Source organism: Thunnus thynnus, chromosome 1, assembly GCF_963924715.1.
Source record: "Thunnus thynnus chromosome 1, fThuThy2.1, whole genome shotgun sequence".
Classification (NCBI taxonomy): domain Eukaryota; kingdom Metazoa; phylum Chordata; class Actinopteri; order Scombriformes; family Scombridae; genus Thunnus; species Thunnus thynnus.
In genome coordinates, this window is record NC_089517.1 from 35,631,783 (window position 1) to 35,647,314 (window position 15,532).

The 15,532-nt window shown below is 40.2% G+C and overlaps 1 protein-coding gene across 9 annotated transcripts in view; it reads right to left on the bottom strand.

Annotated features, from left to right (window-relative positions):
* Positions 1-11,514: 11,514 nt before the first annotated feature.
* The window catches only part of znf536 (zinc finger protein 536), a 364,930-nt gene continuing 360,912 nt past the window's right edge, over positions 11,515-15,532 (bottom strand). For all 9 annotated transcript variants that reach the window (XM_067596536.1, XM_067596502.1, XM_067596520.1 and 6 more), the window contains one exon: positions 11,515-13,607. In XM_067596536.1, coding sequence (XP_067452637.1) covers positions 13,321-13,607 — 287 coding nt within the window. In that variant the 3' untranslated portion in view covers positions 11,515-13,320. The remainder of the gene's footprint in view (positions 13,608-15,532) is intronic.

Here is a 15,532-nt window from a genome sequence, read left to right on the forward strand (position 1 = left end):
ATGATATAGCTATTCATAACAAGTGTAGACCTATGGTAGTCCTCTCTCTACAGTATTTTTGTAACTCTTCAGATAAAAGCAAAAATGCCAAAATCAGCAGTTTAGGAAACATTTTTAAACTGATATCATGGACATAACATGATGCAAGTAGTATGGATGGCAACTCACAACGTCTAAATTTTGGTGAGGTTTTAATTCTATAAGCTTTGTCCAAACATCCAGAACATCATTCTCTATACAGAGTCTAGTGTTTGTAATGTAAGAGGTTAGAGCATATTGTTGTTGAAGCCAAAGCAACACCACTTTATACCCTAAGGTATTAGCTATCTGTTTGTCATGCACAACCTTAGCTGCAGCAGACGACAAATAAATCTCTTCATCCGCGTTGCTGTTATTCCGCTTCACATTTGATCTTGGAGGATGTGGTCACAGACAATCAAAATCATAATTATGGATACAGTGCAGCAAGGGGGACATTTTAAAAATGGTTCTGAGGTGACCAGCGCTCATCTATTTATTTTTATAGGGGTCTCGGCGCAAGCAACAAACGTGATTTATTTCCCTGTGCTTTTAAGGGTGCAAGACCCAGACATTCAGAAATGAAGTGGAACGCTGCTAAGAATTTCAAATGCACTTTTAATACATCCCCCTCATATTGACGTTTAGGTGGGAATCCGTCTTTTTTATTTCTGTCATTTCTAGCGCTGCAACCATTGGTATATGTGTGAGTGTGTGTGCATGTGTGCGTGTGTGTGGCAACATTTATTTCCCCTCATCGTCTGTTGAGAGTTAGAGGGGAGGTGTGTGGAGGGTGGGAGTGTAATGGTAATCATTTTTTTGTGACTGCACCCAGGGTCTGAAGTGGCTGTTGCAGAGGACTTTTAGATTGATCTCGCAACATGTGCGCACACACACACACACACACACACACAAGCCCTGAAGAAGATATGCTATATGGATCGCATCCATCCCCCTCTGCTTGCCCTCCCTCCATGCCGCCATTTGATTAATGATCCAAATATGTGAATAAAAATATCAAAACAACTCGTCAAACCCAGGGGTTCCAGAGACGAAACAGCTTAAGGATGAAACTACGGGACTAACGAATGGAACATTTTTTTTTTTTTTTTTTAGTAAATATTACTTTTTTGTCCTTACTTTTAATCTCCATCTCTGATTAACTGATATTGTTTACCCAGATGTGTGATGATTACAGGAAATGAGTCAGCATTTGATATCAAATAATTTGAGATGTGAGAAAATACAGAAATTGTAAAAAAAAAAAAGTGTGTGTAGTTGCATATTTACTTTTGTATTATTTTGGATGTGTGTTTTGCACAGTGTGTGGATGCATGTCACCACCCCAGTGAGCATGTGGATGCTTAATTTGCAGTGGTGGCGCTATCAGTCCCCTTCTAACACAGTAGACCACTAATTGACATTTTCATTAACAGCAAATTTATGTTCCTATTTCTGTCTGCAATAATGACCATTTCCCTAGCAGTGCTATGGGCTCTGCTAATGGACATGGAATAAAGGCGGAAACATGTTTAATTATGATGGAAAAAACAGACCATACATGCTCTGTCTCTCAGTGGTGTCTTTGAGAAGGAGGTGAAGCAGGGTTGGATGATGGCTGGAGGCAGCAGACAATTGAGACACAGGGAAAGATTTAAAAGACAACGAAAAGACTGACATCACGCATCATACCCCCAATTAACAGCTTTTACACACTTGATGAAGAGATGGATTTGGAGAACATACACAGTCAATGAGCCAGCTGGATTTGGGGCACCACGTGTGAAAACTAAATAGATTTAGGGAACACACTTGAAATCATGAATTCTTCCATCACAACAACACACTAAAAGAAACCCCTGTATCACCCCCATATCTCTGCTTTTACCACATAGTCACATTGTGACTGAATATAGCAAGGACAGGCCATCTGGAACAGCAGGGATTGTCCCTGGTGGGCCGGTCAACCATTGGTCAGTGAGTCCAGCACAACCGATACAAATAGACTTTAAAAAAAAAATGTCCTAAGCTGTACACTGGCCAACTGACTTAATACAGGTGGGGTCACAAGTTCATCACATCTCCTGGGTCTATCTCTCTCTCCACAGAAAAATTACAATGAAAATGGCAGACCGTGTTGTGCATAAACGTAAACTTTCAAATTAACACCACGACACCTTCAGGTAATGTCAGAAACATATGAAGAGTATTTAAAACATGATCACCATGTTGCTGAGATAGGACATTTGTCTGCATAGATCATGGAAATCTTGTTAGCCACATATACCTGAAAATGATATCATCTTACAAGATTTTGATTTAAAATCCATCAACCCTTCCTTTGCAGAGTAAGATAGGAAGGGAAAGAAGGAAGGAGGGATGAAAAAGAGAGGAGCAAATGGCAGGCAGAGGAAACAGAAAGACAGGAGAACAAAAGAAAGATTAATAATGCTCTCCACTCTCACGTTTTTTTATATCATTTAAACAGCCTACAAATTCTACAAATGGTTACATAAAGAGATATAACACAATGATGATTTGCCTTAAAGGACATTAATCACTTCAGAACTGTCCATCACATTGCATTAAATTGTTTCACTTCTTTCAGATCACACAAGGTATGATTGCACCTTTCCTGATCTCAGTGCGTCATAATTAGAATGAACTGCTATCATTCCAATGAATGGCAAAACCTGCTGTGCTGATGATGTCCACATCACAGTCCACTGCAATGAGCTCCAGCAGAAGACAGTTTTCAATGTCTGACTGACAGATTCCTATCCATTAGCTGGCTTGTCAACTACTTTGGATTTGGTCAAAAAAGCTGCGGCGTGGTGAAAACCTGTATGAGACAGGGATGCTTACTTGATTGCTCTGCCTGGTTGACATGAGATGTGATGCAGTCACACAGCCGGAGCAGTATGTGCAACCCGTCCTCACAAGAAAAACGACAGCATTGCTTGAAAATTCAGGCCGGCAAAAACGACCTATAGTTATGTTTACACCATCTAGCAGCCGTAGTATTTATGACCTGGGGAAGTTACGCAGTTCAGATGACATCAATATAAGGTGACTTAATAAGATGGATAAGATGATTTTTGCCTTGTTAGGAGGAGGCAGGTTGGGTGGATGGCTAAATAGATAATGGACTTTGCTGCAGGAGACCACAATTCACTTCCTGCTTCCAACCGCAAGTGTCATGTTGTAAGTCGGGACATTTTTTAAAAAAAACATAATGTCGTGGTCTTTCCCTAACCCTAACCAAGTGCCAAAATCTAACCAGACCATCACACCTAAAAACAGAATTATTTTTTAACAGTGATCTGTAACAGGTTTGGAAAGCTGCTATGCATTACTACAGCCACCAGATGGCGTAAACGTAACAATAGGTCATTTTCGCTCGCTGCCTGAATTTTAGGCCTATGTTGTTGTTGTTGTCTTTTTTGTTTGTTTTTTTTAAAATTTTTTTATGAGGATGTGTTGGTATGTGTCAGGCAGGTGCCAGGTTAGAGTTTACTTGTAAAAATCTGCCATCACAGAAAGTGTTTCATGTTTCTAGTTTGTGTGGAATAAATATCAATAGCATTAGCAATTTAGCAATCATGGTTATGTTAAGAAAAGAGCACCACCTATAGTAAACTTAGACAACAGAAAAGTCAGAAAATGACAAACGATCCATGGGTAGTGCAGAGCAAAAACAGCACAGCAATGAAAGCTGTCCAACAGAAACACTAAATATATACTCGGAAAAAGTTTAGAACACAAAGTAAAAAAGGGCTCATGAACTGGCTATGGTTGACATTCATAGACATACACAATATAATTTACAGAATGTGTAGCAATTAGGGCTGTCACAATATCAGATTTTCACAACACGATTATCGTGGCCAAAATAATTCACAATAACGATATTATCACGATATCTATAGAAAATTTTGGGGGAAAAAATGCTCTCAGTCAAATCATCTCTAACTTTGTTGATTGTGTGTTTTGTCTCTTTTCTAGCAAATGAATTACACTCAAAATATGAGTGTAGAGAGGTGGTAAGAGAGTTGGTAACCATAACTGTACATAGTTTGAAAGAAGTTTGAACACATCGAAGGGTTTTTTTTTTTTTGGCAAACAAATCACTGCAGATGATCTACAGCTGTGACTTATTAGCTGGAAAACACAATGGGACCATAGCATGGAGCTTTACCTAGTCCAAGTTCAAAATTAATAACAATATCACAGAAAATGAATATTTTTCACGATTGTCTAAGGGTATGTCTGCATATATCTATAATTAATGTACCCTTATCACTCATTTTTCTGACACGAGTCTGTTTATCAAGCTTTCTGTTCTACCCCTGCACAGTACATATACAGGTTACAATAATAACGGGGATTTACCACTCAAAATTCCCCCAAAAATTCAGATTGTTCCTGGAGTTTACTTTCCATATTCTAACAAGCCAATTCGCATAGAAGGCGTTTTTGATGTCTGTCACTTGCGCATCTCACAGAACAGATACGCTTTCATTTCAATAAATGTATCAATCCACACTGACTCCGAGACATGTGCGAGTGACGTGTGTATCATGGAGACCCTTGGCGTTTTTTCACACTCTATTTCTGTCTCATTTAGTACAGTGTAATCTGCACCGACAGCTGTTTAAATCACACAAATATCCTGCTGTATATGTATTTTAAACTTATTAACTGTATCTATATTGATTGATCAAGGCTCTCAGTCTGGCTGTGAGCTACCAGTTTCGATGTAGGCTGATTTTCCTCACTTGCTACGGTGGGAAATAAAATCAATGAATCAATAAATACAAACACTGTTGATTTCTTCCTGTGTAGCCGACATGAAAACTATTTTGGTTCAGTAAATTTCTGCTGTCAGTCAGTCTGGTGATGGCTGTTTGGCCCTCCACTGTCCTCTCAGCTTCCCAGGAGCTGCAGCTGACAGACAGCTCCTTCTGTGGACAGAGACGATGAACGTAGGTGTGGTCAGAGTCCGTGTGGATTGAACGGATAAATCGCGCTTATGCACCGCTCATGTCTCGCTTCCTATGTGGATTCCCAGTACAACCGCTCAGCTCCACTACAGCAGTTGCTATCAGAAATTTAAATCTTTGTCATCTTATAACGTTAAACGTTTTTGTCGTGTTCACAGAAAAAACTACAGCCCCTATTAAAAGAACAACAAGCACGATCTCATGGGTACTACATTGTAACTTGGTTTTGAGTATATCCGTAAAACTCCCCAACACTTTCTAAAGTCATTTTTCAACTTTCTATTTGTAATTTGTGCTGTGTAAAGACTTGTAGAGCTTTCGCTCCTCTCTGTCCTGCTGTTACTACAGACATGTCTGAACCAGCCACAGCCGTGACATTTAGCACACAAGTGTCTAGGACTCATGGGAAAAGATGTTCGTTAAAGACATAAATATTGAATAAACAACAATATTAGATCGTTCCTCAGAAAACCCCTGTCCTTATTAAGATACGAAGTGAGCCACACAACATACTGTTGAGAAAGTTTCTGTTCCAAGACTGTAGTTTTAGCTATTAGCTTAGTTACAAATGTCAGTGGGATTTTTAATGAGGTTTTCCTACTGGTTCCGGTTTGACTTTGGCTCTCTATATGTTTCACTTATAACGTAACAAGCAAAAGGGCTTTTAAGATGAGTATTTTACAATAGATCAGGACAGAAACATAAACCTACCCTCTGATATAGAAGCATCCAGTAGACTCACACGGTGGGAAAATACTACTCAGTGGATGTGCTAGTCATGAATGGAGCTTTTTTTTCAATGTAACCTGTAACCCCACAAAATAATGGAGTATATAATGCCTCTGGCCTCAGAAGTAAACTGAACATTTCTTACACTTTTGCTCCTGTATTCTGGATTTGAAAAGATGGTGAAAAGACCAACCTCCAACCTCTTTATATAATGGAGTACTGCTCTTACTACAGCCCCATGCACACCGATTCAACATGCAGAGAAATTTCGATAGGCCTACCGTAGCTAGTTACAGTTGCTGAGCTATGATTGGACAATTCCTGTTTAGGGGAGGGGTTTACTTAGATCAGTTACTTTAATGAGTTTATCATAACTAATCAAAACTATCAAAATACAAGAATAAGACCAATTTTGTAATTAACCGTAATTACCTTTTAAATAAAGTTCTTTCCTTTATGTCACAACTGGTCATATCATGTTGCAGAGGCTGATGTCATTACATTGAAATAATCACACAAATATACACAGCATACATCAGCGTTCTGGCAATAAACAAGCAGCCTTTCTTGTTCTCACACACTCAGGTTACCCTGGGTTGACCTCTCATGACCCGGATTGGTGGACAGGAAATGACAGAGGAAGAAGTTCAAAGTATCGGGCGGTGGCGGCGCTCTTTGTTGGTGAATATGAGTGATCTGTTGTCTGATGCACTCTGATGGAGACACATGACCACATCCACAGCTCCAGGCTATATGTCAAAGAGTCTGTAATGTAACACTGGAGAGAGGAAAGTTAGCTCTATAGAATCCTCCATGTTTGTGTTGACGACATGAATATATGTATTATATATATATATATATATATATGTGTGTGTGTGTGTGTGTGTGTGTGTGTGTGTGTGTGTTTGTGGGACTCAGGTCTTTGAATGAGTTCATACATGTTCTTGTGATTGAAGCATGTGGGAGTATTAATGTGTGTGTGACAGTATTTGTCTTTTTTGAAAACATATATGTGTGCATGTATTTCCTTTCTTGCCAAAGTTTGTGTGTGTGTGTGTGTGTGTGAGACAGCGGAGTGACAGCAGACAGGGCTAAGTCCCTCCTCAGACGACAGTAATGGAGACGTCAGCAGGATAACAGAGCCGTTGGCGCTGACAGTCATCCACTCAGACCGAAGCAACGTTACATCCTATAGTGAGGCTGGACACACGCACGCACACAAACTGAGCCTGACATGCACACAGGCAGTGTATTAGATGAGCATCATCCTTGCTCATGGTGGAGATGATTCCATTTGCAGGACCACTCAGCCTTTTGATGGTCTTATCTAGAAAAAGACGCTGTCTGTGAAATGCCTGAATGGATAGTATGAGCGTGTATACTGTATGTGTGTGTTCCTATTTTAAAAATCTATCTATCTATCTATCTATCTATCTATTTCAAAACAGAAATAATATATAATTACAGTTAGAGTTCAAGTACACTCATGCATACAGTTTTATTATTTTGAAGTACAAAAAAATCAGTAACAAATATTTTTTGGTGAAAACAACTCAAGCACGGACTTGAGGGTTTAATGAACATTCATACTCAATATTTTAAGCAGATTTTTTTCGCTATTTGACTATTACGCCAATCATTTAGCCATCTCCAGTTAGGCCCTATGCAATTTCCAAATCATCAAATTTTATCCTGAGTCAGAATATCCACTCACACTAATCCATATTCATTTCCAGATTCCAAGAAATGCTCCACTCCAGCAGCGAAGTACTGTCACCACTTCTACACCCCGTTCTTTTTACTCCTGGACAGTAGACTCCGCGCTCAGACACAGAGCTGAGCAGCTCGCTGTTCACTTGTGTATTCACAGTTTATTAATATTAAACGTGTCACGTGTCCAAGCACATGCAGTCACAGAGCCCTGTAGCCCCGCCCCGCTGCTGCAGAGCTGAGTGGTTTGTTTATTCAAAGTTTATTAATATTAAGCGTGTTACGTGTCCAAATTGAACCAAATTCGACAATGCACTTCCTTTGGTCCCAAGTAATACACCCACCAAGTTTGAAGTCAATCTGATGAACGGTTCTTGAGGTATGCAAAGAACACACATACAGACAGACAGTTCTTGCTTTATGGTTAGAAGAAAAAATCTCATGAAAAAGGTGTTTCACATCCTTCCACATCAAACTTAGTAATGAGATTTTGAGAAATCACCTTTTTTTTCACCAGTTTGATATGGTGAATGGCTCCAACGACATTTCAGTCGCGTTTTTCAGTCATCTGTCTCAACAGATATGCTTGTATTAATCAATATGGTTTCACTTGTTCTATACATGCGGCTCTGCTATGTGCTGTTCACGCTACGCCTCCTAGACACACTGTAAATACTAGGATACCCATGAGCCTATTGTTGCTATGGTGTCCAGTCCAAATCAGAACTGTAGCAAAGTGTAATCTTTAGATTCCTTTAGCCATTAACGTACACAACAGAATTTTGAGCTCTGATTGAGGTTTTCCCTACCAGGAGGAATGTAGTGTACTATGTAATGTATGTAATGTTTTTATGAATATAGTCTTGTATTTTGACCTTTTGCCAAAGAACCAGGTGTTTTCTGAAACATCTGTTCATCTTTTCTACTGATGATTTAATCAGGAGAGATTCATGACCGTTCAAGCTGCAGAGGTGCTCCAACTGCCAGTCAACTTACTTGTCTATGCATAAAATTAACAGAACCCTGGACTCCTCAACCCCCCTCCCCACCACCACCACCTCCTCTTCAGCTCTATAACACAACTGCATACCGGGAAATCATTTTGTTTCCATAGCAAGTGAACAATTTCATAATTGACCCATCTTTTTTTCTTTGGTAATATCTTGACACAAAATTAGTTGTCTTTGTCCTTTGTTGAGGTTGTTTTACTGTTTGTAGCATGCATTTGTGGAGTCTGGTTGTTTCCACTTGTCTCTGCTCTAATGGGGAAAAAGATATTCGAAATTAGTCTGATTCTAGAGACAAGGACAAAAAATGTTTGTCTCTTTATTGCTGTCATGTGGAGGCATCAGCCAGCCCAACACATTCATCTCACTTTATAAGAATGAGCTGGTCTCATGCCATGCACCTTATTCATGTAGCCACGATTATCCATAAATTAATAAAACCTGACTGGTTATTACTAGGAGAAAGTGCAAGAGAGAGGGGGAGAGACAGATGCAGAGAGAGGGAATATGAAGGGCTGTACAGTGAACAATCTCCGGATAATTAACAGGAAGATAAACAAAACATAAATTTGGATATTGCATTTATTTGGACTACCACTCAAATATGCGTGAACCACGTTATTTTAATTAAAAGATAAATCTATGTGACATGCTGCTTCCCAGTTAATTATTCAGTGCTGTACAATAAAAACAAAACCCATTAAATATGCCACGCACTCTATTTCTCCATTAACAGTAAAAAGCGCTCATCCTGGGGACAACATTTCAAATTCAGCTGCTGGTTTGGCTTTTTTTCCCCCCTTTTCTTGCTCTTTCATTGCACATTTTTTTCTAGTTTCCTTTGCTGTGTATTTACTTTGCTCTTCAAAGTCAGGCCCCACACTTGCCAGAGGTTGTGAGCAGTTAATACTTTTTTAAATGTTTTTTTTTTTTTTAATTTCATGCTCACAACAAATTTTTATATCTTTTGGACATCTTTTAACAAACCTCTTTGTGTTCTCTTGGTGATGCAATGACACTGTTAGTAAAAAAGCACTTGATTACCTGCGAGTCAGCACCATAATTGCCCAAATATACTTTGTTTTGCTGTAGTCTGCATTTCCCAAATCTTTACATTAGTATGACTAATCTGAACCCACAAATAATCAAAAATGTGTACGTTGCTTTAGACAAAAGTGTCTTAGTGTTTCTTACTGTTTCTAATTTAGTAAAGACAAGTAGTGAATGATGCTCCCTCAAGTGCTGGATCTGTTCATCTGAGGGCCCCAAACAGTAACAACAGCAAAACACTTCAAAATTGAAAATCAACAAAAAAAGTTATTGTAGTGATTTTATAGTGTAAGCCTGTAGTGACTGAGTGAATGAGATGTAGCATAACATCATTTCTTTTCGCTTCTCATAAGCAACATTCTAGGTAAGTCTTAAGACACACTTTAAAGAATTATCACTTTTATTTGAGTGAAACATTTCAGTACTTTGTGACAGCAGTCATTTCACAGTCAGACTGGTTCAAATTATTCAGTGGAGTGATATACCTGAATGGTGTGAAGGGATCTAGAGACAGTGTTTTTCAGAGGTAGAGGTTTTATTGCAGGAAAAAGACACCAGATATATCTTACTGCTTCAAAGTACATCAGAATGTCTAGACAGCAGAAAGAAAAACAGTAAAATGTTTGATACAACTCTTTAATGAAAGATCGATCTTGTCTTCTGTCAAACAGATGTGTAATAAATAATGACCAAGGATATTCCTTTTAAATACAAAGTCATCTACTGTTAATATAAGCTTATAGTTTGCAACAAAACCCCTTTCCTCACTTCTCCTCCCATAGGCTATAGAAATCTTCTTCATTTAGGAATGTGGACAGTATTTGACTAGGATTGCATACTACAGAATCCTTTGCAGGCTGAAATAAATGGGCATGGTTTCAGTTTTTTTTTTTTTCCTAGCACCAGTGATTATAATTGAGCAAACTGCATGTGCTACTTCAATAGGAAAATTGACGGAGATCAAACAGCATGGGGACAATGGAATGGATTATTTTGGGATTACAGCAGGGGAGGAAAATGGCGTATCATTCTCAGGGATGGACAAAGAGTACAAATCACAGAGGAGTGACAATAAATGGCATTCACCAGTGTTGAAACAAAAAAATGACGGCCTCATCCGAAATAGGTGATGAAACCGTACTGATTTGCATGCTTTAGTAAGCTGGAAAAGCCAAGGTTCTGGTGCCCAAAAAATGGAATGTGTACTTTTTTTTTCTCCTATTGACTCAATATACGTAATGTTCAGCACGCTCACACATGTATACATACATCCAGAGAAGCAAGCTACTGCCACCAAGAACACAGTGGTGCATTGAAACCTAAAGCTTACACTACATTAAGCTATCTGGATCTCATACAGTGCAGCTCAGTGGGAAAAGACCTACACACTCAGTTTTATACTGTAAGGCAGTGAGAACTAGTGTCCTGTTGGCTAACAAAAAAAAAGAAAACTAGAAAATTATAAATAAAATACAGTATTTCATGAGTATTTCTCTGTAGGGACAAAAAGTTCAAACTGTTGTGACACAATTAAAACCACATTTACAGCAGAATAATGAACTCACTCTATTTGCCTTGTGCACATACTCTTTTCTTTCTTACTTTCTTTTTCTTTTCTTTCTTCTTTCTCTCTTTCTTCTACACTTCCGCTCTCCCTCTTTCTCATTGCTCTCCCCTCCATCTCTCCATGTGTGCAGGGGGATTGTATTTCTCACCCTGTTGTTGCTGTGTGTGTGTGTGTGTGTGTGTAGGTGTGTGTGTGGTTATGAGTGTATTGTGTTGGACTGTAAACTCCTTTAGGCAGAGCTGTGGCACTAAGGCCCTGGGGTTTTAAGAGTTTAGCCCTCCCTCCTCGTGTGTTTGTGTGTGTGTGTGTGTGCGTGTGTGTGTGTGTTTGTGCAGGAAGATATTGACTTTCTTAAAGTCTGGATCATTTCTCTTTATCAGAAAAACATTAACAACCCTCCCTACCCCCAGCCCCCATCCCCATACCACCAACACCAACACAACACAAAGCACCATACTTTCTTATTCTCCTCATCCATGTAGTAACCAACAGCCGCCGGCACAACAAAGTACAATCAAAGTTGATACTTTTCGTTTTTTCTGCCCTTAAAACAATGTAGCTTGATTTTTCTTCCAAGATCAAAACAGTCTGTTTTCAATATTTTATGTTGCGTTTGTCTCCCTTAGGAATAAAAATACAAATGAAAAATAAAACACTACTTATACACAGAGAGAGAATGCCTTCTTTGAAAAAAAAACAAAACAACTTGTATAATATATTTTTTATAGAAAAGGTAGCATAATTAGAGACATAAAGCAGGGTAAAGTGAATGATTATCAAATTTTTTGTCCCACCCTATGTAGCAACTTCACAAGAGCTTATCAGAGGAAGAGGACAGTCCTGCTTTTTGTCTGAGTTTACACCAGAGTGTCTCTGTCAAACTCTTCATGTCAGAAGAACTTTTAGCTGAATGTCGCAAGCCTTTTATTTGTACAGAACACAGCTGGTTATATCTGCTCTTTCTTTCTGGAGCACATGTAGAAAAATCGCCCACGGCTCAATCCAGGTCCTTGCCAAAGTACCACGTAGTCATCTTTCATCATAAAAGCATCCCGAGCTAAAACACATTCAGTTAAAGCTTCTCGTTCCTCCCTGACATGGAGCCTGTAAGGTGACCTCCAGACGTTGAATTGCCAAATCCAGAGCAGACCAAGCCAGCTAATGGATGCTTTAAATACGCAGCTGATTGATTTGTGTTGTATTTTCAAGGCCATTCTACTGGATTGGGCTTATATTAGAGGGAGTGAGAGTGGAGGGAAGGATGGAAGAGAGAAGGAGGTGACTTGAGGGGCTCCGGCCAGCTGATGGAACTCAACTTGACCCCCTAGCGTACCGTCCAGAGTCCGGTTACCACTGTAGGACTCTGTGAGCGTGTGTGTGTGTTTGTGTGTGTGTGTTGGTGAATTGATTTCCTCTGCGATGACAGCTCCAGTCAGGCTGGCACCAATGCTCCCCCCCCTTTCCCCTCTATCCCCGACACACACACACACACACACATATGCCACCATTGCCGCCACTGACCCTACAACACATACACACACATATGCAGTACTCATCACTCGCACTGGGAAAATGGCAGCCACTGGTGTTATGTTCTGGGGCGGTGGCGGTGGTGGTGGTGGTGTGCATTCAGAAACCCTCCGCCTCCTTCTCCATCTTCCCTACAGTAACTGTTCCGCTAAATCGTTTACACGGATCATTTTTCTGATAAAAGCATTATTTTTGGAGGAAAGTCTCTCTAATGATTCCTTCAGCTTCCCTCTTGTTTTATAGCCTCCCTCCTCCGTGATTTGTCTCAAAAGTACGATTTCATCAACAGTTTTCAACTCTCTTCCCTTCCCACTCTTTCCAGACATGATCCACTGTGCTCTGTTAAAAGAAACAAAACTGCTGAATCACCTCATCACAAATACATAGATTATTATGTTTGCTTAGTAAATGTTCACAGACTTCTAATAACACACACAGAGTATGTTTGCTTCGTGTTTATAACGTAGGAAGTGTGGTCTATTCACAGCGCTGCCCGCCAGTACTTTTGTTGATCTCATTGTCTTGTTGTTGTTTGGTCAGGGTCTTCAGCACAGTCCTGTTGGACACGAGTCTCACAGTGACCAACATTTTTATGTGCATCTGAATCAGGGGGTGTTGGTCTGGTGATACAAATCTGTGGAATTTCAGATAAAGCACAGACCCAAACCTCCCTCTTGGATGTTATTCTCCAACCCAACTCATGGCTTCACTCTTGGTAACGATATGTGGCCTCCCCGGCAAATGGCATGCTGCTGCTGTTACTCCCATGGCTTCCATCTGCACCTGCCGTTGGTTGATTAGATGTGATGCCAACAACAACGTCGTCCATGTTCTTCTCTGGGACATCAGACTCAGGACGGGAGCGTTTGAAGCGTCGGTCGGGGTACTGGCTATTGTCGAAGGGCATGCGGTGGACACACAGCACATGGGTCTTCAGGTTGCCCTTCTGGGAGGCACTATAGGGGCAGTAACTGCACTTGAATGGCCTCTGGCCTAGAGAGAGAGACAGAAATAAAGAATATTACCATTATTAGAAGATATATGAGTGATTTTCACAATCAGAGGCTTCACTACCATAGGATATCTCTTTGTAGAATGTTGGCAGATGAACACAACAAACATCCTTCCACATTGGGGCCATTAGGTCATTACTTCGGTTTAATTTGTCTAATGTGTTTATGGGTTGAAGGTTTGTATCATAAGAATATTTGAGAAGCCCTGATCCAAACAGACAATTCTTGCAACTACTAGAGTGTACTAGTTCTGCTACTATAAGCTTACTTAGCAATGTAAGTGGGGTAAATCTGCTGTTTACCTCACTATTGCAAGACAGAGAATGAAATTATTGTTGATGCAATAACTTTCCAGAGTTGTAAAGTCCTACCTCATACTATTATTTAACTGCTGGGTTGAGTTCTATTACTCAAACTTCATGGATCGTATCTCATTGTCTCGTCAGTACCTAAAACAAAACACCCCCCATGTCTGCTGCCACAGCGCTCATGTAAAAGCTACGCTGTCACTTGCAGCTATTACTGCCACTGCTGCTTGTCATACAACATGTCAAAGGTCCCACCTATCCACCTGTAGGCTTTGACTATTATCAGCTCAGTTTGGTGTTTCCTTGTACGGAGTAGTGAGGTCAGACCCTAGACCCTAAACATCAATACTGTATTTACACTGTTCCATGTGAATTGGCTGACTGTCACACTTATATCTACACGCAATTTAGGCTCTAATTTATCTGGCCTGCGTGATTTTGCACTGTGGAGGGGGAAATCCATACAGACAATGGAAGAACATCCAAATTCCACACAAAAAGGCCAGAGCCAGTTGACAAATTCAAACCCAGGAACCTGAGGTGACAGTGCTAACCACTGGGCCTCCTTGCTGCCCCTCCTTCTTAGTAGTGTATCAAATGGCTGTCTGATATTCAATAAATAGCATGATGTACTGGCCTATAACCCCAACTTGAACCACTACCCTTCTGGCCACAAGTCTACTTTTCAGGCCTTCAGGCTTCCACTGGCTCTTATGAAGGTGTGTTTAACAATATGAAAGATGCGACTGGGAAACAGAGATTGGGTGAAGAGGGTAAAGTTAAGGACAAGGAGGAAAGGAAAAGTGATTTTCTCATCTGCACTACCCCAGCAGCACTGCCCGAGCTCCTTATTGAAACAAATACATCCTCAAAGCATTACCCAACACTTAATACTCGCCTCACTTTGTGTAGCCAGAGATCTCCCGCGAATTCATCTGAACTAAACTTTTGCAGCTCCCTGAGTCGATATGCATCTTTTGAAGAGCATGCATACATCTAGTCCCCTGAACACAATAGCAGAGCAGAACGAGGCGAGGTATTTTTCTCTATCTCCCCCCCTTGCCACAGCTCCAGCACAGAATGTTCTCCCTAGATTGAATCTGATCATCACTGCAGCAAACACAATGGCCCTTAATAGCACCAGCCGTTTGTTTGAGGGATGCCGATTACACCGCCATCATAACCCACTTCACTTAGCTCACTCACTCACAGACAGACAGAGAGGCTAAAATGGAGAGGGAGGGAGGAAGGAAGTGGGAGGGGCAGAATGGAAAGAGAGAGTTTGAGACCTCTGTAGTACTTTAGGTTATTAATAACAGTACATTTGCAGTTACCCTCGTTTTCTTTTTTTCTTTTTTTTTCTTTCTCTCTTATTCAATTTGAGATGCTCTAAATCAAATTAACATATGGGGTTTAAAAGAGGCGTGGGGATAGGTGCAGGGAATATCAATAGGTAGAAGGCCGGGAATTAAAGAGGAAACAATCTATTTGAAGCACTCACTGGCATACACATGGGGTTAGCGGGAGTGAGTGCACAGTCTACTTATACTGTATAAAGACGGACACACGCGCACTAACACATACACACACACACACA